Raw genomic sequence first — 27,580 nt, 5'->3', positions numbered from 1 at the left:
CAGAAGGGGTGGAACCTGAGCACGTCATGGCAACGTTCACCTTCTAAACCCGAAGGTGGAGCGGCGGCTTCACCTCAGACCAGCTCAGTTCTCCAGCAGCAGCAGCAGTCATGCTCAGCCTCATCAAACTACCACGGGTCTTCACTATAAATCAGGTTCCCAAAGTAAGTCTGTCTTCACTGTGATTTTACTGCACTTAGGACAGGGCTGTCAAACGCATTTAGTTCAGTTCCACATTCAGCTAAATTTGATCTGAAATGGGCCGAACCAGTAAGATAATAACATAAAAATACAGAAATAATGTCAACTCCAAAATTGTTTCTATGTTTTAGAGCGAAAAAAGTACATTTACATTATGAACAGGTTTACATCTACAAACTATCCTTTCAAAAGATATGAATAACATGAACTGAAAAAATAAGTGTAATTTTTACACTATTCTGCCTCAGTTTATCATTTTCACATGTACATTATAACGTACAGATCACAGTGGATCTACAAACACACAAAACATTTAATAACAGAATATTGTTAAAATTGTACTAAAGACATTTCAGGTTCATATTTGTTCAGGTTATTCACATTTTTTGCGCAATTATACTTTGTTTTAGTGTAAATACATGAAAATATTTACCTTCACAAATAGAAACATTTGCAGTTGTCATTATTTATATGTTATTGTGATAGTATTTGACTGAATCCTGCCCACTGGAGATTGAATTGGTCGGAATGTGGAACCTGAACTAAAAGGATTGTTAATATCTTCAGTGTAATTTTTGCATTTCACAAATTCATCCCAAGGGCCGGACTGGACCCTTTGGTGGGCCGGATTTGGCCCCTGGGCCGCATGTTTGACACCTGTGGTTTAGGACATTTGTGATGTCACCCAGTCAGAGGAAAAAACACCACTATAGAAGCTACAGGTACATTCTATAAGCTCAGCTCATGTGCGGTCATACTGAGTCACTTTGGAATTGAACAAATGTACATTTTATATCCTTTACATTTACAGACTTTGTACTAAAGGTTTATGAACTAACTTTATGAATTCAGATATTTTTACTTGTTTTTATAGATGCAAAAATTGTTAAATTCCAATCCAAAACATGATTTTCAGTTGCCAGATATTACTGTTCACATCACATACAGTAGTACTTGTTTATTCCTAAAAACCATACAGGTTTTACTGGTTTAGTTGTCAAAAATGTCCTAGAAAAATGAAAATGAGTTTTATTGACAAAAATCCTGGAAGAATTTTGACAGTCATTGTCCAAATGATGCTTTGCTCATAATGTGTTAATTTTTTTTGGTTGATTTTTGTTAATTTTATTGATTGATTGGCACACTTTTGATAATTATATTTTTTTGCTCTTTTTTTTTTTTTTTTTTTTTTTTTATTGACTGTTTTGCCCATTTTTGTTCATGTTGTGGATTGGTCTCACAATTTTTATTCTTTTTTTTGTTGTTGATTATTTTCTGCATTTTTTTTGTCAGATTGTCATTTTTCAAACACAGGGCGGCAGATACTAAGGCATTTGGATTTTTTTGTTTTTTATAATAAATTTACTACTACAGTGTTTATTTGGTGGTCGAATATATTAAAAAAAAAAAAGGCTTTTTAATGATTCCTTTTGGATGAGCATTTTCTGGCACAATTAAAGAAACAGTAAAACCAAAGCATAAACAGTCAAACTGGACCAACAGAGTTTCCGTCTTTCTGTAGGTTTTCCATGAAGACTGCATCATCTCAGGCTACCGTTACCCCCACAGCTCAGCTACCGACTGCGTCCTGAGCCTCTTCCAGCTGACCAATGAGACGCTCAACATCTGGACACACTTTCTGCCCACCTGGTACCACACACACTCACACTTATTCACATGCCTCGAGTTGTTTAGATCAGTGACGAGAACAGTAATAGTATCTGAGTTCAGTTAAAGTGGATATTTAAAGTAGTGAAGGCATGTAGAATAAACCAGTTTGCTCTTGCTGTTGGCAGCTTCTTGCAAGACAGGATGGTTTTGTTGTGATTTAGGAATCTTGTTCGACTTGTAAAACCAGTAGCTTGACCCCTGTCTCTAGTAACTGTCACAGCACATTATTCACTCCAAGATGCCGTCATTATTACAGTGCAAATACAGGACAACAGTAACTTCCTTCAAGTATATTTAATGTGGGTTTAATTTCTAAAGTGTTCAGAGAACTCAAACCTCCGCAAAGCACCCCGAACGTGCATGTGTGGATCGACTATTTCTTTTTAAATTAAACAGTTTCCAGGCTGTTCCATACAGCAGAAAAAAGTTGAAGCTTGGTACCAGTCATGTGTATGTCAAATTATATTCAATTTCACTCCGTATTTGTTGAGTTCTAATGAAAAATGTGTGGTAAATGGGATTTTCAATGTTAAATGGAAATGTCCACAGAGTCCACATTCCACAGTGGATGTGGACACTTTTGTGCCAGATACAAGATATTGTTCTAAGCTACGGGTGGATCCAATTGGAGGCTAATCGGAGTTGTTTTGAATTTTTGATGAATTTTGGAAAATTGCTCAATGATGACAGATAGGAAAATTGTAGATTTTGTGACCTTGCTGTGACCTTGAACTTTGGCCTACTCGCCCCCAAAATTGAATGGGTTGGTCCCAGGGCCTAGGCCTATCTGTGGGTACAATTTTGAAAAGATGGGTGCAATAGTTTTCCCCTAATGTTGCTAACAAACAAACAAACAAACACACAAAGCAAAGTGATCACAATACCTCCTGGTGGAGGTAACAAAACAGATGTTAGAATAGTGACGACAGTTGCCTTGTAACAAGTATATAAATTGCTAAATCACTCTCCAGATTAACACCCACCAGTCTGCCTTAACTGAAGTGTAACATGAGAAGGATTCCACATACCAACGGGTTTGTTTGCAGGTCACACATCCCAGCAACTAAGTGAGGACCAAAGACCACTGACACCAAATGAGCACTTTTGTTGCTAGATTTAGCAACTTTTCAGACTACCCTAGCAACTTTTTTTTCCCCCAAAAACCACCTAGCAACAAATCCAGCTACTTTTAAAATGTCTTTGGAAGCTTTTATCAACTTTTAAGTCAGATAAACCCACAGTCTGTCTGTACACTGTAATAAATGATTGTGAGCTCATGTAGATTTTAATTAATGTATTAGGTAAAATATATTTATTATAATTGTGTCTTTGATTTTGTGGCAATTATTTAATTAAATTTCAAATAAAAATGTTTGAAATAAAATCTGCTCATTGTAGTTAAATAAAACAAAAGCATTCTGTTTATTTAATTCCAAACACAGAGAATATTGAGTGAATTCAAATCAATGTAATCAGGCAATTTTTAATTGAAAGCACTTCCTGCCAAAGTGTTTTTTTAAATGCAGTGTGCTATCATCACATGACATTTGAAAAGAGTCCAGAATGCCCATCTTTTTCCCCATTACTCATCGTGCAAAATTCCTGGTTGACTAAAGTAAGGAAACTTATTTTGTTTTCACTGGGCTAGTACACTCTAAAAAATAACTCAGGGCCTTCGTAAATATCACAATAATATAAAGGTATATTACCTTAATAAAATCTGTGAAAATCACTGAAGTTCTTATTTGAGTTGGACGTACCAAAATAAATGCTTAAAAATCTGACAGTTAATTTTGTCTCGTGTTTACATCTATTATTTAAGTTCATTTCAAAAAAGAAATCAGTATTTGAGTAACAAATTATATTTTTCAGATATCCACTTATACCCATCAGTTTGAAGAACTTTAATTATTACTCATTCTAACTCAATAGTCTTCATCTCTAACAACAATTTAAAAAAAGTGAGTAAGTTTGATTACATAGAATGTCATGATGTGCACCATTTGCATATTGTGATATGTTTGCTGCAGTGCATTGTGGGTATTGGGCATGTTGCGTGTTCATGTGTTGTTTTTCTGTGCAGTGGTTCAGATGGGTTGTGGTGTTGGTGTGAATTTGGGGTTAATGTGTGTATGCTAATGTTTATTGGCCTTTTTGTGTTGGTTTTGTATTTTTGTTGAGGTGCACTTGTAAAAGTCAGTGTTTCTACCTCAAACACTTTGTTGGTATATTTAGTGATTTTTCAGACCCCTATAGAAACCCGTGATCAAAAAAGCCACTAGTGACAAATCTATCACCTTTTTCTGGTGTTATTTAAGACTTCTGGAGAGACTGACGTGAAAGCACATTTTGTTGTTTGTCTAAAAGAAAAATTACTGCACTGAATATACATCACTGTCACTGACATTGACAGTTTTCTGTATTGTCTCTTTTTGGTCCATTTTGATTTATTAATGTAGACTGAAAATTAAAAGTGTTCTGATTAAAAGTGTTCATGTTTGACTGTGACTTGTTGAAGGCTCCTAAGTGGTCTGTAAAGTTAAAAACCAAACCAAAATGAAGAAAATGAAGATAAAAACTAAACAAACAAACAAATAAATAAATAACCTTAGTAACTCCTCCAGAGTGTCTCTTTTGGGTCACTTTAGCTCAGGGGTGTCAAATTCATGTTAGTTCAGGGGCCACATACAACCCAATATGACCTGCAGTGGGCCGGATGATTAAAATAACGCCACCATAATACAAAAATAATATAAATTCCAAAATTTTTATGTCTAATTTCTATGTTTTAGAATGAAAAAAGTAAAATTATATTATCAAAATTTTTACATCCTTTAAAAAATGTGAAAAAACATGAACAACCATGACCAAAATGAAATTTATTAAGAAAAAAGGTGCAATTTTAACAATTTATCCCATTATTTGGCATCAGCTTCTCATTTTCACATGTTCATTACAACTTACAGATCACAGGGGATCTACAAATACACAAAACATTTAATAACAGACAGAATAATGGTACAATTACTCTTAATTCTCTTAAGACATTTCAGGTTGTTCATATTTGTTCAGGTTTTTCACATTTTTTATAAAAGGCTAGTTTGTAAATGTTAACATTTTTGTGTAATTTTACTTTTTTTTTTTTACACTAAAACAAAGAGGAAAATTTGTGGTTTTCATTATTTATAGGTTATTATGATAGTATTTTACTGGTTTGACCCACTTTAGATGGAATTGACCTAAAATTATTTTGACATCCTTGATTGTTAATATCTTCAGTGTAAGTCTTATGTTTAACTAATTTATCCCCAGGGCCGGAGTGGACCTGTTGGCGGGCTGGATTTGGCCCCTGGGATGCATGTTTGACACCCCTGCTTTAGCTGGTCCCCAATAAAGGAGGACAGTTGGAAATGCGATATTAAAGAAAACAAGAATTGACAAAGAAGTTCATTTGTAGTTCTAAACATATTTAGGGTGTTTTTATACTCACTTTTTTGTCTCTAATAAAATGTTATTCTTCTTTCCTACATTCTTCATTACAATTACATGAACATTTACAATTATGCAAATTAGGTGATGATGTCATTTAGTGACTTCTAGAGACGTTTAGGACAGAGAATAGATACTTTCACTACTGAGGAGTTGGAAACACTAGACCTCCCACAGCCTCACACTGCCTCTGCTGAAACAGGCAAAGAGCTTTGAACAGGACTAGACTCATTCCCTTCTGTCCTTTAATTTATCTCTGCTGACCCACATTGAAAGACTCGATGAGACTTTCAGGTGCAGACACAGAGGGAAAAAAAACAGGTGATGAGTGGAAGAGGGACAAAGATAGATCAGAGTTTTTTCATCTGTCTTTTACCCTCCTCAGACCCAGGAAATGTCAGCAAAGTACAAGCTTTTTTTTTGTTTTGTATTAAATAAGTGCCTGTATTGGAAACATCATGATACAACAGTTTTTTCAGGTGCAGTTTTTAACATTTTTATATAACTAGCGGCATTGTACCCATGGTGCCATTGTACGATAGCATGAGAGGCTAAAATCTCCCAGCATACCTCACAACATCTGAATACGGACATTAAATTGTGCCTAGTAGATAGTCAGGTAATGTTTCTATTCATTTGGTGAGTTTGGTGGAGATGAGGGGCTGAGGAAAACCTGTACAAACGCCCTCCTTGCTGCAACATCGGGACATCGATCGGATGGATGGACACAGAACGTGCATTATATAGTAGGAATTAGGATGTCCTTTGTGGTGGACAGTTTTCTGTTCTTTTTAGCTTACCGGCCGAAAGGCCGTAAGCTATTGTCATCATGTGACATCCGGCGTTGGTGTCGTCTGTCATCATCTGTCGTCATCTGTCGTCCATTACAAAAATTTCAATCGTCGTCTTCTCCGAAACTACAATTCCGATTGACTTCGAACTTGGTATACAGCTTCTTTATGATGATGTCAACAAAAGTTAGTGAAATTATTTGGATCCGGATCTGATTCTGGATTTGGTGCGACTTTGAAAAATTTCCCCATTATAAGACATAGGAAGTGGATCGATGCAATAACTCAGTAAATATAAATGATATCCAGTGTAAATTTCTACAGTCCAGCCCTGATGGGGAGATGACCAAAACATAATGTCCACATGCTGATCAGGATCTTCTTCTGGATCCGGGAACTTACAGAAAAGTTAACATGGGCTCTTATGGGGAAAAAATTTAAATCGTCTTCTTCTCCCAAACTCCAGTTCTGATTGACTTCAAACTTGGTATACAGCTTCTGTATGATGATGTCAACACAAGGTATTGCTATTATTTGGATCCTGATCTGATTCTTGATTTGGTGCAACTTTGAAAATGTTTCCCATTATAACAGATAGGAAGTGGATTGATCCAATAAATCAGTAAGTATCAATGATATCAAGTTGGAATTTGAATTTTTTACAGATCTGATTGGAATATTACCAAAACATGGGCTATTTCTGTAATAGAATAAATACACAGAACTGGGTGATAATAAATGGCATCTGGATGCATTTCCCAAAGCTTTTAATTTGGCTGGTAAGCTACAGGGCCATTGGTCCTATTTTTTTTTTATTGTATGAAGTTGTGAAACTCTAGTGTGTGAGTATGTGTGTATGTGATGTCAGAGTTTGTCATCCCATCACCGTCCTCCACTTCCTCCCAGCTGAGATGCCAGTTGCTTTGGCATCATAGTCCACAGAGAATGTTTGTGTGTGTGTGTGTGGGGGGGGGGGTGTACGCTGAGGACGCTGGGGGATGGGTGGGTGGGGGTGTACGCTGAGGACGCTGGGGGGTGGGTGTCATGGGGGCTCGACGTACAGCCACAGGGTAGCGGCTAATGAGCAGATCTGGGCTCCAGGCTTACATGTGCTGCCTCAATTAGTTAAAGGCTCACTGAGGGGGACAAGCACAAATAATGTTGATTTGTTAATGAGGTGCACTGAGACATAGAAGCAGACGGCAAACCAGACTCCTGAAGACAAAGCTGTTTTTTTAAAACGAACATTAGCTGGAAAACTGAGTGAAAAATGTGGGCTACATAATGATGATCAAACCTGCTTCTGGCTCTGACAGGATTTATAAACCTAGTTTGTGTCCTTTTATAGCACAGGTGTCAAACATACGGCCCAGGGGCCAAAACTGGCCCATCAAAGGGTCCAGTCTGGCCCATGGGATGAATTTCTGAAATGAAAAAATTACACTGAAGATATTAACAATAAAGGATGTAAAAATCATTTCAGTTCAAATCCATCTAAAGTGGGTCAGACCAGTAAAATACTATAATAATTACGTATAAATAATGAAAAAAACAATTTTCCTCTTTGTTTTAGTGTCAAAATTTACATTTACAGATTTGCCTTTTACAAAAAATGTGAATAACAACAACAACAACAAATATGAATAACCTGTCTTAAGAAAAGTAGAATGTACCAATTATTCTGTCTGTTACTAAATGTTTTGTGCATTTGTGGATCCACTGTGATCTGTAAGTTGTAATGCACATGTATAAATGATACACTAATTTAAAATTGTACTTATTTTTCTTAAGAATTTTTAGGTTCATATTTGTTCATGTTGTGTTCAAGTACAGTTCGTAGATGTATTTCAATATGAAAGGTTACTTTTTCCACTCAAAAACAAAAAGAAAACTTCGGAGTTGACATTATTTATGAGTTCTTATCCTATTATTTATATTATTTACCCGGTCTGGCCCACTTTAGATCATATTAGGCTGAATGTGGAACTGAAATGAGTTTGACACCCCTGTTTTATAGAGTAGATATTCAAGATGTCAGATTTACATGAATTTCTGTACTTAACCCTTAAAAACTCACAATGATTTTGGTCACAACCTCCAAATGATTTTTTTTTTGTCATTCCCAAGTGATTTATCACCATTTATTACAAAATTATTCTCTGTATTTCACATTTTTCAATGAAAATCAGTTATTTTCCCACATTTAATTCACCGGTCATGTAAATGTTTGTAGATGTTCAGAGTAAATTCAAAGGTTATTAGATCAAATCTGAAAAAAATCAGGAAAAACTGACTTTTTCAGTCAAATCTCTCATTAACTGAACATAAACCCAGTGTATCCATCCACTGTCATTGATCCAACTCCATGGGTTTGACTGGTGAATTAATGTTGTAGAAGATGACAGTGTTTCCACGGTGACTACGGAGCCTCTGAACGTCCAAATATGGTCATATCTGATGAGCATGAAAAGACGACAAACTGCATTTTACACCAATTATTTACATGTATTGATAGGGTTAGTGAATCAACAGGTATTAAACAGTTTAGATCAGAAGGTTAATGGGTTAAATGAAGCCTGCTGTTATTTTTGTTAATTTTATAGTTTATTTTGTTAATCTTTTATGTAATTTGCTAGTTGTTTTGTTAATTTGTGTTAATTTTGTTCTTTTTTTTAATTTGTTTATTGTAATGGTTATTTCATTAATTGTTTGGGGTATTTTTTTGTTTTTGTTAATTATTTTGTTCATTCTGTTAATTTTATTTTGATTTGTGTTCATTTGGTAATTTTCCAAACAAGTTACTGCTGCAGTTACTCAAACATAAATATGTGATATTTTGTTTTTCTTCATACACATGCTTCTGCACGTGACTGTTTTATCCCAGGAGCCCATCATTTCTACCATAACCACTGTCTTGGTTTCCTGCATCTATGACATCTAGTCTACACTGATTTTTTTGTAAAGGACTCTGTGAACAGTGCGAGAGTCCTTTTTTTCCCCATAGAAAATCCTCTCAGTTTCTTCAGTACATCTACTCTGCCCCTTAACACTCGGTGCTGTTAGCTTAGAAATGGAGAAGCTGACGTTCATCACACACAAGCTGGAGTCTGGTCAAATCTTTGACACAGGATTGAATCTTTAAAAATCTATTGTTAGGCGACCAAACATATTCTATTTAAGCATGGATGACATAACACTTCAATCAGCTCTCCTCCCAGACTACATCCACTTTTCTTGATAAAAGTCCTGTTCAGATCACACAATAATATGTGTCCCCACATCTGTTTCCGCTGGTGTTTTCTGAAATCATCTTTTCCCTAAAACATGTTTTCATTTTGAGCTGAACAGGCTGGATCTGTAAGGATTTTATGTCATAAACAAGTAGGGCAGCCAAAGGGGGGCCAACGGCGGGGTTAAAGGAGGGGGGGGGGCAAAGGGGCGGCCAAAGGGGGGGTAAAAGGGGAGGCCAAAGGAGGGGCAAAAGGGGCAGCCAAAGGGGTGGGCGTGGCTCAGGAGGTAGAGTGGGTGGTCCAGTGGCAGCAGCTGTGGCTACATATGTAGTTGACCACCACCAGAGTGCGAATGCGTGAGTGAATGAATAATGGATCGAGTGTACGTGCTTTGAGTATGGTTCATAGAAAAGCGCTATATAAATCTAGTCCATTCGTAGTGTAAAACCTAAAAACAATACTAAAACTTCACTAACAGTTAATGAAAGTATATCACCTTGAATATTTGAAAATATTTGATTATATGTCTTCTGAAAGAAATCAGAAACAGTTTCTTAGCACGGGCCCTTCCTGAACACAGATGCTGGGTCCAAACACTCTGAAGGCAGTTGTGGATTGTTTACAGACAAACCGGTGCAACTGCAGGTCTGTGGGATTAAACCAGCCTCAGTTCTACCAAGTACGTGATGTTCCACACATGTTGGGCGTGACATGCCTTCAAATTAAAACATGCTTTAGATTGTATTTAGGTTTGCTTTATTTAGAGAATATTTCTAAATAAATAACTGGTCCCTATTTTCTAACCCAGTAACAAATCTGAACGATGGCGTTCTTTTGACTTTTGATCATCCCCCACAACAAGCCCCGCCCCTTGCATGTATTGTGGCTTATTTTGGCATCGATCCAGCTGATGTCATCATGTCTATGTGTTTGCTGATGTCAGCACATCTATTGCCTCTATATATGTGCCAAGTTTGAGGTAAATTGAAACAAAATTGATGTTTTTATAGACATTTGAAATGTCACCCATTATAAGTAAATAGGAGAAGAAAAAAATATTTGAAAAATTCATTCAAAAAATTGGAGGTTTGAACTACTTTTCCCAAAATGTAATTAGATCTATTCTGGGTCACTGGTGATCTGCAAACCCAGTCTGGTATGAATTCAACCAATAGTTTTATTACTAGAGTGTTAACAAACAAACAAACAAACTTAAACAAAAACAATTCCCCTTGCCTCCCCTTTGGGGAGTGGGATAATAAGCATAGACATAAAATAAGTAACTCCTCCAGAGTGTCTGTTTTTGGTCACTTTTGCCAGTCTCCAAGCCCAGATAAAGGAGCACGGTTGGAACTGGGACATTTAAAAAGGAAGAATTGACAGAGTACAGTTCATTTGTAGTTCTAATTAACATATTTAGGGTGTTTTTATACTCACTTTTTTTCTCTAACACAATATTTTTCCTTTCTCCTACATCATTCATTACATTTACATGCACATTTACAATAATGCAGATTAGGTAATGATGTCATTTAGAAACTTCTAGTGACTTTTAAGACAGACAATAAATACTTCCATTACTGAAGAGTTGGAAACACTGTACACATCACAAAATGCCCAGGCAGGTCAATGTTTTGATAAAGAATAGGGTGATATTTGTTTTCATTGACTGTCAATATATTCTGTCTTATTTGTTTAATCATTACACAAATTACAAAACCAGGTTAAAATGCATAGATCATGTTCTTCATGTTGCTGTTGTCATTTGCCACTTGTGTGTGTACTGCTTCTATTTATTGTAGTTTCAATGTAGAAATGTAGTTACAACTCCAAACAGTTCTAAAAGTGGGTTTGTAATGGGCTCTTTATGACATCCTTTACTAAAACTGTCACTGAAACTTCATTCTTCTTCTGTGCTGCTGTATCTAATTTATCCATGTTTTATTTTGTTTTGTTTTGTAAATTTTTAAAAAAAAATTTATTTATTATTTGTTTTTTATCTTTATTTTTTTATTTTAATTTGTAAATTTTTTTCTTATTTTGTATTTCTGTTTATTTATCTTTATTTTTTTATTTTATTTTTTATTTTAATTAATTTATTCATTTTAATTTATTAATTTATTTTTTTTCTTTTTTCTTTTTATGTTATTTATTTATTTATTTATCTTCTTTTTTATTTATTTTAATTAATTAATTATTTCATTAATTCATTCTTCTTTTTTTTTTTTTAATTTAATGTATCCATGTTCACGTCCTTTTTCTGTGCTGCAGGTATTTCCTGTGGAAGCTGGTGACGGTGGTGGTGATGCAGATGGCATGGCAGGACTCCTTCACCTGGCCTCTGCTGGTTTACCTTCTTTCCTGCTGCATTTATCCGCTGGCGTCCAGCTGCGCTCACACCTTCAGCACCATGTCGGCCAGAGCGCGACACATCTGCTTCTTTTTTGACTACGGAGCGCTCAGTTTCTACAGCCTGGGTAAGGATATAATCATTTATCAGGTTCAGTGTCACTTAGTGGTTCTACAGTGATACTCAGACAGTGACAGTATGTTATCTCCATAGTATTATAATATTCAGTTTATTCTGAAAGAGCTAGTTGTATTTAGACATGTGTAAACATTTTAGAGATGACAAACAGACCAAGACTGTAATATCACATTATTTTTCCATCTACATTTGTGATTAGACGGAATATTATGTGAAGTGAGAAGCTTTAATTCTGACATTTATCAAATATATCACCTGTTTTTGGGAGCTGAGACCAGGGGTGAACCGAAATGAACAAAATAACAAAGGCGAACAACAGTAATCAAAATCAGGAGGAAAAAATTTTTAAAGATTTTTGAAGAAAATGAACAAAAGCAACATAAGTGAATGAATATCAAGTCAAACGAAAGAAAATAATGAAGAGAATATACAGTATTTAGCAAAAGAAAAAGAAGAAATTGAACAAAAGTAAACAAAATAAGCAGCAAAATGAACAAAACTGAGAGGACCCAAATGCAGAAATACCGATTAAAGTCTTTGAACAGTTTATTAACAAACAAACTACGAACAGACAGGGAGCAGGCAGTAGGAGAGTTGGAGACAGGCTCCCGGCCTGTCTCCAAGGTCGGGAGCCGGAGAATCCAATCTTGAACCAGGTGGGCACAGGCTGAAGATGTGGTCGGGGACAGAAGGCGGTTCAACATCCAGGGCTCAGGCAGAGAGGCGAGGTGAAACAAAGGCAGGTCGTTACCGGGGGATGAAGACAGGCAGGCGAGGTCAGGCAGGCAAGTGGGGTCGAATCCAGGCATGAATGAATGAATGAAATCTTTATTTGAAACATGTAGACAGTAAAATCAAAACAAAAATCAACCAACAAAATATAAGTACTGGTACATAAATGATTGATAAGCAAACAAACAACAAAATAAATAAATAATAATAGTAAATAATAATAATAGTAAAACAAATGCAATGAAATTATACAGTTATGCAGCAGGCAGAACAGGCAGGGTCAGGATCTAGAAACAGGCTCGGAGAATAACGCTGGAGAGTACACACTAGGTGAGACTATCTGGCAAAAGGCTAGGCCAGAGAGAGAGTATATATACGCCCCCGACTAATGAGCCGCGGCTGCGACCACAGGTGGAGAGGGTTAGGCTGATTAGCGGGAGTGGGAAAAGAGAATGAGGAGGTGTGGCCAAGGGAGAGAGAAGGGGAAACAGAGCAGAGCAGATAGGGAAGTGACAACAAGAGTAAATTTATCAGTAAAATGTACCAGAAATGTACCTGCAACCCAATAAAAATCTAATTTTAACTCTTGCTTTGTCCATAATCTCTGTCCATATGTGTATTGTTGCAGGTTCAGCAGTTACATACTCTGCTTACATCTTCCCTGATCAGTGGGTTAACAGTGTCTTTCACCGCTTCTACATCCACATCGCTGTGATTAACACTGTCATCTGCACTGGCCTGGCCTGCTACTCCAGGTACTACACAGCAGACACACACACGATGATGGTATTTTCAATACTAAAATTGGAATAACTGTTATTAACCCTTTCATGTATGAATTATGAGAACCTTAGCCAAGATATTTTTCCTGAGTGTTTTTATTCCTGTAGGCATGAAAAAAACAATGTCATCGAGTTGTTTTTTTTTGGTTTTTTTTTTCCCGCTTTGTTTTGTTTTTCAGGAGTTACAAAAATGTCCACTCAGCCGGACACCATGCATTTAATTTTTGAAGCAAGTAAACATGTATTTAAATTTCTAATATCAGAAAGTGATGTTGAAAACTATGCAATAAAAACATTTTTAATACAGCTAATCTGATGTTTTCTCACATTTTAACATACTCTAATACTAGTTATTACTCACCTCATGGCGATGATATGAAAATAAAACTTGTCAATTACAGTCTAATATCAATTAGCAATTGATTTACACACAAACATGTTAGTGCAGATCAGATTTATTAAGGACAGCAAAGTTACAGTAATGGTATGAATTGCACTGAATGAGATGATGCATAAGTGTCCACTGTGTTGGCTGATATGGAACTAAAACAACAAAACCCATGAATATACTGGAGTGACCAGTATGCATGAAAGGGTTAAGCCCCTGCTCCACTCAAATTACCGTTATAATATGTTTAACAATAACAACTTACTTATGTGTGAAAAATCAAAGGTGCAGTTGAAAGTACATCAGCATGAAGTGTGAATGAAAATGACAAAATAAGGGTTCATGACAATGCACTTTAACCCTTTCATGCATAGCAGTCACTCCAGTGGACAGTTATTCTCCAGCTGTTCTATTGTACATTCATGGGTTTTGTTTTTTTATGTGCATATCAGCCAACACGGTGGACACTTATGCACCATCTCATACACTGCAGTTTATACCATTATTGTAACTTTACTGTTCTTGATAAACCTGATCTGCACTAACATGTTTGAGTGTAAATCAATTGCTAGTTGTTATTAGACTGTAATTAACAATTTTCTTAAACAAAAGGCTTTTTTTTTGCATATTATCTCCATGAAATGAGTAATAACTAGTATTAGAGTATGTTCAAATGTGAGGAAACAGATTAGCTGCATTAAAAATGTTTTTATTTCATAGTTTTCACACAGTTTATCACTTTCTGTTATTGCATTTTAAAGACATGTTTCTTTGCTTCAAAAATTAAACGCATACTGTCCAGCTGAGTGGACATTTTTCTAACACCATAAAGAAAAGGTTCATTAAAAAATTTCAATCACGTTGTTTTTTTCATCCCTCAAGAGGAATAAAGACACTCAGGAAAAAAAAAAATCTTGACTGAGGTTCTCATAATTCATGCATCAAAGGGTTAATGTTAATAGTTCTTGTCATAGTTCTTTCTGGTTCTTTGCAAAAATGTAAAGGATGAAAAGTTAAGAAGTCTTAGAATAAAATAGAATAGAATAGAATAGAATAGAAGAGACAAGGTAATAAAGGATACAAGGTAAAATTAAAAACAATGTACAGTTAAGTGATCCCTGTCAGTGTTGTACTATTATATCAGCTGCTTTTCATTCATGTTATTGCTGTAGATGTTTAAGGTTAAGTCAACTTACTAAAAATGCATCAAATTCTATAAGATCATCATATCCTTATAGTGCCGCTGGTCTGTGAAGACCACGTATCTCTGAAAAGTAAACTTTTCATGAACTCTGAGACACAGGTCTGTTTTTAGCTTTGTGACAATGTCTTTTAAAGCCAGTTCAAAAGGGTTTTAAATGAGTATATTTACCTGAAGGAGAAGATTTATAAAGGAGACACTTCATCTTTCAGTTTATCACCAAAATTCTAATTATTTTCAATGAAAAGGATGAAAAAAATGTAACTCAAAAGAATCTAAGGTTGTCAGACACTTGAGGAGAAGTTCAATATTTACCTCTGAAATGTGGTGGAGGAGAAGGATGAAGCTGCAGAAAATGAAAAGAGTATTTTTCAGATTCCACTCCGACTACAAAGCCAGGTCACAGAACAGGGTGAGAGGTGCGCGTATACTCTGGAGCAGGGGTCACCAACCCTGGTCCTCGAGGGCCGGAATCCTGCATGTTTTAGATGTATCCCTCTTCCAACACACCTGATTCAAACGATAAGCCTATCATCAAGCTCTGCAGAAGCCTAATAATGACCGTCAGGTGTGCTGGAAGAGGGAAACATCTAAAACATGCAGGATGCCGGCCCTCGAGGACCAGGATTGGTGACCCCTGCTCTGGAGAATGAAACCAAATGAACAGCTGCATGGAAATAGGTTTATTATTGAGCAGAAACAGTTGTGTTACATGATGTCCTCATCTTTTTGTTTGAAGCAGTGTTCATCCTCATCCGTATTCACAATATTCAACCATTGGCGGTGCGCTCATCACCCTAATGTACTGGATTAATGTTGACTTTTTCTGGTGACATATACCTAATCATTGTTCTTCACTCATCTTTTCATCTTTCCTCCCTGCTAAGGCTTGGTTTACCATTTCTGCAATATAATCACCACACCATAAAGAGGTAAACACAATGCAATTGCACAAATTTGCTGTTGTTGTCGTCATTATTGCCCTGTGTTTCAAATGATGTTTTTTATGGCAGTAACAGCAAGAGATAAAAAGGATTTCATCATGTCCTAATATTTTGGATTGTGCATTGGATTTCATAAGATGAAATTGAGCAACTCAGGTGTTAACGACTGGGTGTTTCCAATCTGTGATTATGGAGAGGAAGTCTAAACAGTGACTCAGCTGCAGAAGAGACTAAAGGAACAAGAGGAACGTGTTTAAGGACGCTTATTTAACTAAAGTTGTTTTGTCTTTTTTTTTTTTTTTCTCATTAAAATAATTTTAAAAAATTAACTTTACCTTTATATATGTACACTGTTGCCCATAAAGTTCTAATAAAATATTTTGACCTGTTCTCATGAAACAATTGTGACAATATGATTTGTCCTTTTAGATAAAGTGTAACTGGGACTCAGTATGTAATCATTACAGCTGGTCAAATGTGATTAAATAGGAATAAAAACATGGATGTGAGTGAAAACAACTTTATTCCAACTTTATGGACAACAGTGTATGTATGTGTTCCAGTCTTTTCTTTATATTCTCAGCTACACTCAGTCCTTTTCAAAAAATAAAGAAATACAATGCAGTGTGAATGTGCAGCTCTAAAAGACTGCAAAAAAATCTGAAAGCATCTACATATTCAGTAACACTAATCTTACCAAGATGCTAAAATAATTCAGATAAAAGCAGTTTTCTCTGTTCTGATATTATAACCTGTTTATTCTGAACTTTTATGAACATCTACATGGCCAGTCAATTAAATATAGGAAAACACATGATTTTCATTGAAAAATTAAGAGGAAAATATTATTTTATAAATAGCTGCAAATAGCTCATGAAAGGTTAAATGTAAAGAAAAAACTAAAATACGTAAGTATAACTTTTTATAGACAAAGTAATCTTTGTCAGTTTGTCTCCTTTTCACAGGAAGAAAAGCCATATTTGTGTTAAAAATAAAAATGTAATTCATGCTCATTTAAGTATGGGACTATGTTTGGGATTAATCCCAAAATAGACTAGAATCTCCTGAATCACAATATATTTGATATGTGATGCTGATTGAAAGAAGAAAAACGAAGGATAAAAGGAGAATCAGGTCTGAGAATCTACAATAATAGTTCCAGGTCTTTAAGGGTTAATATCATTTGGAATCCACATATGACTGACTCCACTCTAATTCCTGTCATATTTCAACAACTTATACAGCTCATCTTCGTCATTGTCTGGGTTAATGTCAGTTGTCCTCCATCTTCCTTCACAGATAGAACACTGAATAGTAAGACGTGTGTCCCATCTTTGTTTTTAAAAACCCTCTCTTTACGTTTCAGATTCCCTGAATGCCAGAGTCCGAAGTTCAGCAAAGTAGTTCGTGTGGTGGCGTTCGCCTACCCCTACCTGTACGACAGCATTCCACTCTTCTACAGGGTAGGGCCGAGGCTGAACACTCCAAACAGCTGGAGGAGGGAGAAGTCAGCTGGGAGTTTTCTGCAGTTGTTGATGAATGTTGAAAAATCAAATAACAGGAGCGGTGGCTAGGGCACTGCCCCAACTGTCTCACATGAAGAAGACGACGACAGGAATCACTTAAAAGAATTTGACAAAACATTCATATTTAAATAAATTAACAAAAAAATAAAATAAAATAAATAAAACAAAATGAAAAATAAAACTAACTAAATAAATAAATAAAAGTCAAATAACAGGAGCGGTGGCAGCATGTCAGTAGAGGGCGCTAGGGCACTGCCCCACCTGTCTCACATGAAGAAGACGACGACGGGAATCACCTAAAAGAATTTGACAAAACATTCATATTTAACCCTTTCATGCATGAATTATTAGAACATTAATCAAGATCTTTTTTTCCCAAGTGGTTGTTATTAATCTTTAGATATGAAAAAACAAGAACAAAAAAAAACAATGTGATTGAATTTTTTAACCTATTTTTCATGGAGTTACAAAAATGTCCATTCAACTGGACACCATACGATTAATTTTAGAAGCAAAGAAACATGTATTTACTGATATACTGTGTGAAAACTATGAAATAAAAACATGTTGAATGCTGCTAATCTAATGTGTTCTCACATTTTAACGTACTCTAATACTGTTTTTTACCCACTTCATGGAGATAATATGCAAAAAAAAACAAAAAAAAAAAAATAATTGGCAATTTATTTTACACTCAAACATATTACTACAGATCAGGTTTATCTACAACAGCAAAGTTATAGTAATGGCATGAATCGCAGTGTATGGGATGATGCATAAGTGTCCACTGTGTTGGCTGATATGTCCACTGTAGTGACCAGTATGCATGAAAGGGTTAAATAAATGAACAAAAAATAAAATAAATAAATTTAAAAAAATAAATAAACAATAGATCAATAAAAAAAGAACAACACATGATACATCTCGTGAGTACCGTGTATAAGCTGCATTCAAGTGAACTTTAAAAATGTTTTTGGTCATTTAATGAGCAGTCAAGTGACCTGTCCTGTTTGGGTCGCAAACACCTCCACCCTGGCTCTCCCTTTACCATAATAGACTGTCGTTATAAATGGCACATGTGCAGTAGACCCCCTCCAATACAAGAGATGGGAGAGCCTCGGGGGCAAAACACCGGGTCTAAGCACCATTCACAGGAGTTGTCACATCCCGAAAAGAAATAAAGCCTTCCTCAGAAAAGCAGCTGGTAGGTAATATACTACTGCACAGCTAGAAGGAGCTGGGAAGGTTATTGGGTAAAACTATTGACTTCAGTGCAGGAGGCCGGGGTTCGAATCCCATTAAGAGTGCTACCATCGATGTGTTTTAGCCCTTGCAGTGATTTTTTTTTTTATGTAATGCTATCCGATCTACCTGCAGGACATTTGCCCCTGGTCTAAATGAAACCTGTTTAGGAAAGGACATATGATTCAAAGGTATAGACCAAATATTTAGGGTTTCTTCAGGCCAAGGCTGGAGCTGCAAATAAAAAACATGTTTACCATTAAAAAAAGGATTATTTGCTGTACAATGCAGTAACAGGCAGGGTGTGTACATATGTATATGTGTATGGGCCTTTTCCTGTATAGATAAAATGAAGAATACTTTTTTTTCATTTAACCCTTGAAGATCCAATACCATCTATATTGTTGTGTGTAATTCAGTTACTGCGTTATGTATTTGTTGTGGTTTGATGCTAAAATTAGGAAAATAGTATCGGTTGATTCTTGTATTAGTGATAAAGGCGTAAAAGCACTGAGGGGTTGGATTAAATAAGTTCACACTTCTTCCTACTCCTTTTCGACCATGCAAAATTCAGACTTGTATGTGCTTGAGGATAGATTCTGTCCATTTAAATGTTTTATTTTGTTTTGTTTTGTTTCTTTGCATGTTCGAAATAAATAAATAAAATAAAATCTACTGATCTAAAATGTTAAAGAACTTTACAATACAGTGAAATAATTCATATAATTAATTGATTAAAATGCAGATTCTCATCTTTTCAGCAGCATCCCATGTGTTTTTCAGGTGTCCACAGACATCCATAGTTTCTGTAGTGAACATGGAAACATGTTCTTTTGCAACACTGGTTCATGTGTTTTTTGACAAATGACATATTTCCTTCAGTTTTCTCGGTTTTGATATAATAGCCTGGGAATTTACTGAGCTTGGATAATACTAGATTTTGTTTCATTGAAGAATGAAAAAGATAATATTTCAATAAATGGTGATAAATCACTTGGTAATGGTTAAATGTAGAGAAAAAATTATTTTGAAGTCACCACAAAAAGAGTTGTGGGTCTTTATGGGTTAAACAGATTCAAAGTGGTTCTGTAAATGTCTGTACATTCATACAGTCACAGAGCACACATGAGCTGACAGACTGAGGGATGTTCAGTGCAAGGTTCTAATAGTTTTGGATTATTCATTCTAGTTTAGTTTAAGTAGTTTTGACTTTTTTTTCTCTAATTTAGTTAGTTTTAATTCGTTTTTAGAGCAGGTTTGCTAGTTTTTATTAGTTTTCACTTTTTATTCCAAATGCTTAGTTTTAATTTAGTTTTAGTATTAGTTTTAGTTTTGTCGTATCTTTCTCTTCTCCGTCGTATTCAAATAAATCCCAGACAGGACTCTGCTGCTTTCTCCCAACTTTAGTCTCCATGTTTCCAGGCAGAGTGGGGACCAGAAGACGACTGGAAACCACAAGTGACGGACCGTTAAATATTGTATGGTGACAACAGAGAAAATTGCTAGAGCGAAATAAATCGATTTCGTATCAATCCGACATTGACGAAGACAAAAACGAAGGGAATTTTATCCATAATTTTTATCCGTTTTGGTTAGTTTTGTTAACACACAATACAGTTTCACTTAGTTATGGTTTTTTTGTTTTAATTATAGTTTTTATTTATTTCAGTTAACAAAAATGTTTTTTCAGTTCTAGTTTTCGTCATTTCATTAGTTTTCGTTAACGATAATAACATTGGTTCATTGTTTCCTGTGTGCTGTGTTTCCAGGTGTTCCTGTGTGTAGGTGATGGCTGTACTGACAACGACACTAACACACTCCACTACAACCACATCGCCCTGGCGTTCTTCACAGGCTTTCTGTTCGCCACGCATTTACCTGAGCGTCTAGCACCGGGCAGCTTTGACTACATAGGTAAGACATGAAGAAATGGGTTTATTTTGTTGTTGTTGTCGTTTCAGTCACTCTTTGAATTATCAAGGTCACTAAAACTATCATGACCTGCCTGTGGTAACACAGGGTATGAGATCAAGTGTTCTGGTGATTGCATCTGGTTAGAATGACTCTCACAAGTAATGTTCAGCTTTGGGAAATATAAACAATATAACCACTAGGGATGGGAATCAAGAACCGGTTCTTTTTGAGAACCGGATCCCAGTAGCTCGATTCCTTGGAATCGTTTGCCTGCCTGCTTAAAGATTCTGCTTATCGAGTCCGCCTTCGTGACACATGCACAATGACATCAAGCGTATGCTGCATTGTTCTGGTCAGAACGTAGCCAGCATGGAGTTGAGGCAGAAACAATCTAAACAGACGACACCAGGTCCACTTGTAACACTTGCAAAGCTTCCATTTCTTCTAAAGGGTGGATTCCCTCCAATCTGCTCAAACATTCATCCACAGCATGTGATTCATTTACAGGAATGTCACGTATTTGATTCGCTATTTAGCGACGCTTGTGAATGTAGCGGCAGAGTGAACGCTGGGCCCAGTTCTGGTTCCGGTGTGGGCAACAAACGTCGTACCCCCTCAAATACAAGTTTCTGAAGGTAGAGTAAAGGAAATGAGGTGTACAACAACAGGAGACGAGCAGAGTTGAACTGGTTCCACGTAGTGGAAATGCAGCAATAGACGAATTAGTAAAGAGTCTGTCGTTTCACTTTCACTGCATGCCCCCCCCCCCCCCCCCCCCCCCCAAGCGGTCCCGGTGTCATCTGTTATTATTTTAAGTACATACTGTATATGGTATATTTTCTGTGTAGAGATGGAAATATAAAAAACAGTTAATGCAAACACACCCGTTTGTACTCTTTTATTCCCTCACCCAATTGGAATCAATAAGAGAATCGATAAGGAATCGGATTGATAAACAAAATTGATAATGGAATTGGAATAGTTAAATTCTTATTGATTCCCATCCCTAATAACCACAAAGAAAAGGGGTGTCAAACTTATTTTAGTTCAGGGGCCACATTCAGCCCAATATGATATCCAGTGTGTCAGACTAGTAAAATACTATCATAATAACCCATAAGTAATGTCACTGTACAACTTACTAACAACTTCAGATGGAACTAACATACAAACAACTTTGTCTTGATCCTGGCGTCATGTGCGTGACAATAAGTGTCTGCGTGAAATGCAACTGCAGAACTAATGTTTAGTGGCAGCAGAATTAATCTAATGTTAAGACCACCTCTTATGTATATTTACTTATTTATTTAAAGCTCTAATCCAGAATTCAAGCATGTTCGACATCAACAAACCCACAAACTTACACATGTGGTAACAGGCTCCAGTATTGTACATTTTTGTGGTGAACATGAAGACATGAGGTAATTAAAAAGGCACGACAGGCTCACTATGCAAGATTTTAGTCATACATGATGGAGTAAACATACATAATACATATTAAGTTACATAAGTTTCTGAAAGGGACAGACACATTGCAGCAGGGAAACAAAACTGGCCTTTGGCTCATACAAGTTTTTTGTTGAATAAATGAAAGTATTATAGTATTTATGTTTGAACATGTATAAATAAAATCTAGCAGAGCCAGACTGAAAGGGCCTGATGCATCTGATGAAATTAATAAAGGTATTATGCTGTATATTAGGGCTGCACGATTAATCGATTTTAAATCGAAATCGGATTTTTTAATTTGGACGATTTTTAAAAAAAGGAAATCGTAAAATCGATTTCATCTCTCTCGTGTCTGCGGGCCGTGCGCTTGTGGGCTCCCGTAGGCTCCTCCTCCTCTCAGTGACAGCGGTCTGTCACAGAAGTCCGTGCAATGACCGGACTTTAAATGTGTTCATGAGCCCGCAGTACTTATAGCAATGTAAGCCGTGGCTTCACTCACGGATCCCGCAACTGAAATATAACTGCATGTGGATCACTCATCTTACGTTGTCCCGGATCCGTACCGTACTGTCTTCTTCTGATCCGGGTCCGGGTCTCGGGGTCATCAGCCTCAGCAGAGGAGCCCAGACAGCCCTGTGCCCACACACATCCACCCGGTCCAGGATAGAATCCCTCCAGTGTGTCCTGGGTTGGTCTGTTCCACGCACGGATCCCTCAGTTTAAACAGAACCGCATGTGGATCACTTATATTAACCTGGTCCACGCACGCACGCACGACTGATGCCTGTCACTGACTTACATTGGTATCACTTCTGTGGGCCCAGATACCCAGGAAAAAAATAAATAAATAAATAAAATAAAAACAAAAAAACAACACACACACACATATATATATATATATACATATATATATATATATATATATATATATATATATATATAAATTTTAAATAATTAATTTAGTCCTCTTACTTGCTAAATTTTTCATTCACAAATGTAAGTTCTGTTACACAAAACCAAATATTATTTATGTTTTGAAAGATGTTGAACTTTATTTAAAGCTGTTTGATAAATCTGGAACCAAAAAGGCTATAAAAAACATAAGTATTTGCTCTGATTTGGACATTGTATTATAGTGTATTCCCCCTGGCAAACTTATGTTATTTTCTTGTTGTATACATTGTTTGTATACTCTACTTCATTCAATAAAGATTTAATTAAGAAAAAATAAACTTCTGTGGGTTCATCACGTGATACCATCACAGATCTGAGGTCAGAGCAGTGCCTTGCATTGTGGGCTGCTCATGAAAACAACATGCTGACTTCTGTTGTCTTTTGTAGTTTTACCCAAAAATCGAAATCAAAATCGAAAATCGAGTTTTTAGAGGAAAAAATCGGGATTTTTTTTTTTGCCAAAATCGTGCAGCCCTACTGTATATAATTAAAAGGTGTTTAAAGTGTGTCAGTAAATGAGATGCATAATCATCTGTCTGTGAGTTGATCCATATTATTATTGTTATCTTATTCTGTTCTGAACAGGTTTACTCAGCCTTTCTCCTTTACACTTCAGAGATTGTGGGTAGACTGTGGCAGCACTAATGGTTAATGTGACATACAGGACACTTCATAGGTTGGGACTGGCTCTGGTGGTTATGTTAACCCAGGGGTGTCAAACTCATGTTAGTTCAGGGGCCACATACAACTCAATATGACCCAACGTGGGCCGGATGATTAAAATAATAACACAATAATACAAAAATAATATCAATTCCAAAATTTGTATGTCTAATTTCTATGTTTTAGAGTGAAAAAAGTAAAATTATATCATCAAAATTTTTACATCCTTTAAAAAAATTGTAGAAAAACATGAACAACCATGACCAAAATGAAATTTATTAAGAAAAAAAGTGCAATTTTAACAATTAATGCCATTATTTGGCATCAGCTTCTCATTTTCACATGTTCATTACAACTTACAGATCACAGTGGATCTACAAATACACCAAACATTTAATAACAGACAGAATAATGGTACAATTACTCTTAATTCTCTTAAGACATTGCAGGTTGTTCATATTTGTTCAGGTTTTTCACATTTTTTATAAAAGGCTAGTTTGTAAATGTTAACATTTTTGTGTAATTTTACTTTTTTTTTTACACTAAAACAAAGAGAAAAAATTTGTGGTTTTCATTATTTATAGGTTATTATAATAGTATTTTACTGGTCTGACCCACTTTACATGGAATTGACCGAAAATTATTTTGACATCCTTGATTGTTAATATCTTCAGTGTAATTTTTGTATTTCACTAATTCATCCCGTGGGCCGGACTGGAGCCATTGGTGGGCTGGATTTGGCCCCCGAGACGCATGTTTGACACCCCTGCATTAACCTCTTATCGCCTAAATTTATTTACAATCATAATTTTTAAAAAATGTTTTATTAGTGGTGGTACTTTGAAGCGGATGCTGAATTAAGTGTAGGTTGTTAATCTGAAATTTTACGACACTAGACGTAATTGCTATGATAACAATTAAACAAATGTCGATGAGTTCTTCCAGTCAATAATCCAAACAAAACAAAATCCTACTATATAATGCACGTTCTGTGTCCGTCTGATCGATGTTGCAGCACAGGAGGACGTTTGTACGGGTTTTCCTCACCCTTCACAGGCCCAATCACCGCCAAACTCACCAAATGAATAGAAACATTACCTGACTATCTACTAGGCACAATTTTATGTCCGTATTCAAATGTTGTGAGGTATGCTGGGAGATTTTAGCCTCTCTCTACTTTGAATTCTTCATCCCTGCCGCCATACTCCATTTTCAGAAGTGGTTATGCTGCCGTTCATGACATTTCTACTGCTAGCAGACGATGCTACAATGTGAAGGCTGCAGTTCACTACCGCTGGATGAATATAATCATGCTTAACATGCCAAACAAATACATGCTCTTCCCCTCATGCCTCACATGTTGGCTGAAATTATTACCTGCACAATGCATGATTAAATGGTAGTTTACAAATGGATAGTGGTGGCAGACAACTTCTACTTATCATGCTATCGTACAGTGGCACCATGGGTACAATGTCGCTAGAGATCCAAAAATCTGTGGTTAAACATTAGTGAAATAGAGCTTTGAAACTGATTCATAACCAGTGGATTGCTGAGGCATATTTGTGACGGTTAATGTTGCAGAAGATTGAGGTAATAACTTCAAATGAAATAATAACCTCATGAACCTGTGAACCATCTCCTGTCAGTGTTATTACCTCCGCCAAGGAGGTTATGTTTTTGCCAGGGTTTGTTTGTTTGTTTGTTTGTTTGTCTGTCCGTTAGTGTGCAACATAACTCAAAAAGTTATGGACAGATTTGGATGAAATTTTCAGGGTTTGTTGGAAATGGGATAAGGAAGAAATGATTAAATTTTGGTGGTATTCGGGGGCGGGGGGGCCCACGGGGGGGCCCATTGATCAGCCTTGGCGGAGGTCTGCGCTCTCCGAGTGCTTCTAGTTTTCCTTTGTTTTGTTTTGTTTTTTTTTGTTAGATTTAAGATTTCAGTCTTTCATTTTAATTTCAGGGTTTTTTTCCAGTTTCATTGAATTTAAAGTAAATATCAGTGGATTAATGGAATTGAACTCAAACAGCTGTCACCCAGTCAGAGATTTTTATATATGACAGATATACAGTATATACTATCGGATTTCTGCACTGAATGTTTCATCCCTTGTCATCTTTTACTCACTTTGAATGGAAAATAAAATCCCAACTTTTGCATGTTTGAATGGTCTGTTAGATATAAGCTAAGATATAAATAATATAAGATATAAAACTAGCTTACATTTTAAAAAAAAGTATAGAGGTAGTTTGGTTAGTTAGTTTGGTTATGTGCTGTAATTAAAATCATTTATGATTAGTAATTATTAATTTGAGTTTGTTTAAATACATTAAATATTATTCCGCTTCAGTGAAGTTCAACAGAGTTCAATAAACAAACATATAAAACATATAAATAAACGTATATGTGATCATGAGTCACAACAAGGAATGGGCGAACAGAAGCATTTGCCATCATAGTCCCAGTCTGTTTACCTGTTGTAAGAACTGGTGCACTGGGACTGGATCTGTACAATCAGAAATAAATGATCAACCTGTGGACACACAGTTGCCACATCAGAACATAACGTCTTCTCATTTATTTTAAGCACTGTGAAATAATGTTAATGGATAACCATTTAAATATTTATGAAAATAGTTGTCAATGTGAATCATTTGCTCAAAGACAAAGGCCCAGTCCCCCTTAAATCTAGATCTATAAACCCTCCCAGACTTTTGCTGACGTCATCTGTTCAGTGGCTGAGTATGAGTGTGTGTAAAGGCTCAAAAAAGAATTACACTGACTGAAGCTACAGCTCAAAATATACTGCAGTAAAATTAGAATACGTAATTTATCATTTGGCTACAAAAATAGTCCCTGTAATATGTGGAACTCCTTAATTATAAAATAATCAATTTAACAATGTATGTAAAAGCAGCAATATAACGGAAAAATAAACACAAATAATTGATGAATTGATGTCAGGTCCCTCCATTTGTCTGATTTGATGTTTCTGTGAATCTTCAAATCACTCTGTGCGCGGTGTCTTCGAACATTTCAACAAATCAGTTTATTTATTATTTATTTAATTTAACCTTTATTTAACCAGGTAAGTTAGTTGAGAACTGATTCTCATTGACAATAACGACCTGGCCAAGAGGCAGCACACAAACAGTTCATTCTTTTTGTAATGCATCTGAGCTTTTACTGGTAACTCTGTATTTAACATCATAACACAATCAGTTACGGTTAATTCCCTCAGGTAAAGTCTACAGAAGACTTAAGTATCTGTTTCCAGGTTTACATCAGGATATCCAGCCCTCAGGGACTGAACGTGAACTCAAAGTCTGTGTGTCTGTGAGGGTGGAACATTGGGATTGGGCTCCCGTGGTGGATTTAGTCTAACATGTCTCAACTGCACCCCCTGCAGGCCACAGCCATCAGCTGTTCCATGTGTGCGGCATCCTGGGTACCCACTTCCAGATGAAGGCCATTGAACAGGACATGCTAACACGCCGGCCTTGGCTCTTGAAAAACTCTGTTGCCATCACGTTTTCCAACTCAGTTGGGGCAGCGCTTCTTTGTTTGGTGTTAAATTTGATGATCATCTTCGTCTACAGTCTGCCTCTCCTCTCATCCTCAGCCTCCCGAGACAAAAAAACACAATAAAGGTCCAAAGGCTGCATCAGCCAGGGCCCATGTCCACTGAGTGTCAGGCTTCACACCAGAGGTATGCTGAGAGTAAATACAACACTGGGAGGAATAGGATGTTCCAGCAGGAGTGAAGCTCATGTCTGAGTGAACAATCACTGGCTATCTGCACTAAACTAACGCCAGTATTTGGCCTCAGACACAGCTATGACCACTGTAAAGTGAAAATAACACCCTATGTTGCACAAACAAAATGGAAATTTAACAAAATATTTGTTTGC

The 27,580-nt window shown here is 36.2% G+C and overlaps 1 protein-coding gene across 1 annotated transcript; it reads left to right on the top strand.

Annotated features, from left to right (window-relative positions):
* paqr5b (progestin and adipoQ receptor family member Vb) lies at window positions 1-27,580 on the top strand. Its single transcript, XM_030159862.1, has 8 exons — window positions 1-164; window positions 1,724-1,851; window positions 11,654-11,859; window positions 13,231-13,357; window positions 15,861-15,905; window positions 17,284-17,380; window positions 20,455-20,599; window positions 27,079-27,580. The coding sequence occupies exons 1-8, from the start codon at window positions 111-113 to the stop codon at window positions 27,315-27,317; spliced, it is 1,041 nt and encodes a 346-aa protein (XP_030015722.1). The 5' UTR covers window positions 1-110; the 3' UTR covers window positions 27,318-27,580.

This window comes from Sphaeramia orbicularis, chromosome 3, assembly GCF_902148855.1.
Source record: "Sphaeramia orbicularis chromosome 3, fSphaOr1.1, whole genome shotgun sequence".
Lineage (NCBI taxonomy): Eukaryota > Metazoa > Chordata > Actinopteri > Kurtiformes > Apogonidae > Sphaeramia > Sphaeramia orbicularis.
This window is presented reverse-complemented; position numbering and strand designations above follow the sequence as displayed.

What these genes read in the sequence shown, in the direction of transcription:
- paqr5b (XM_030159862.1), top strand. Translation starts at nt 111, where the DNA reads ATGCTCAGCCTCATCAAACTACCACGGGTCTTCACTATAAATCAGGTT. An exon ending in AATCACCACACCATAAAGAG is followed by an intron (nt 15,906 to 17,283) that starts GTAAACACAATG and finishes TTTACGTTTCAG; the next exon opens with ATTCCCTGAATGCCAGAGTC. An exon ending in GGGCAGCTTTGACTACATAG is followed by an intron (nt 20,600 to 27,078) that starts GTAAGACATGAA and finishes CACCCCCTGCAG; the next exon opens with GCCACAGCCATCAGCTGTTC.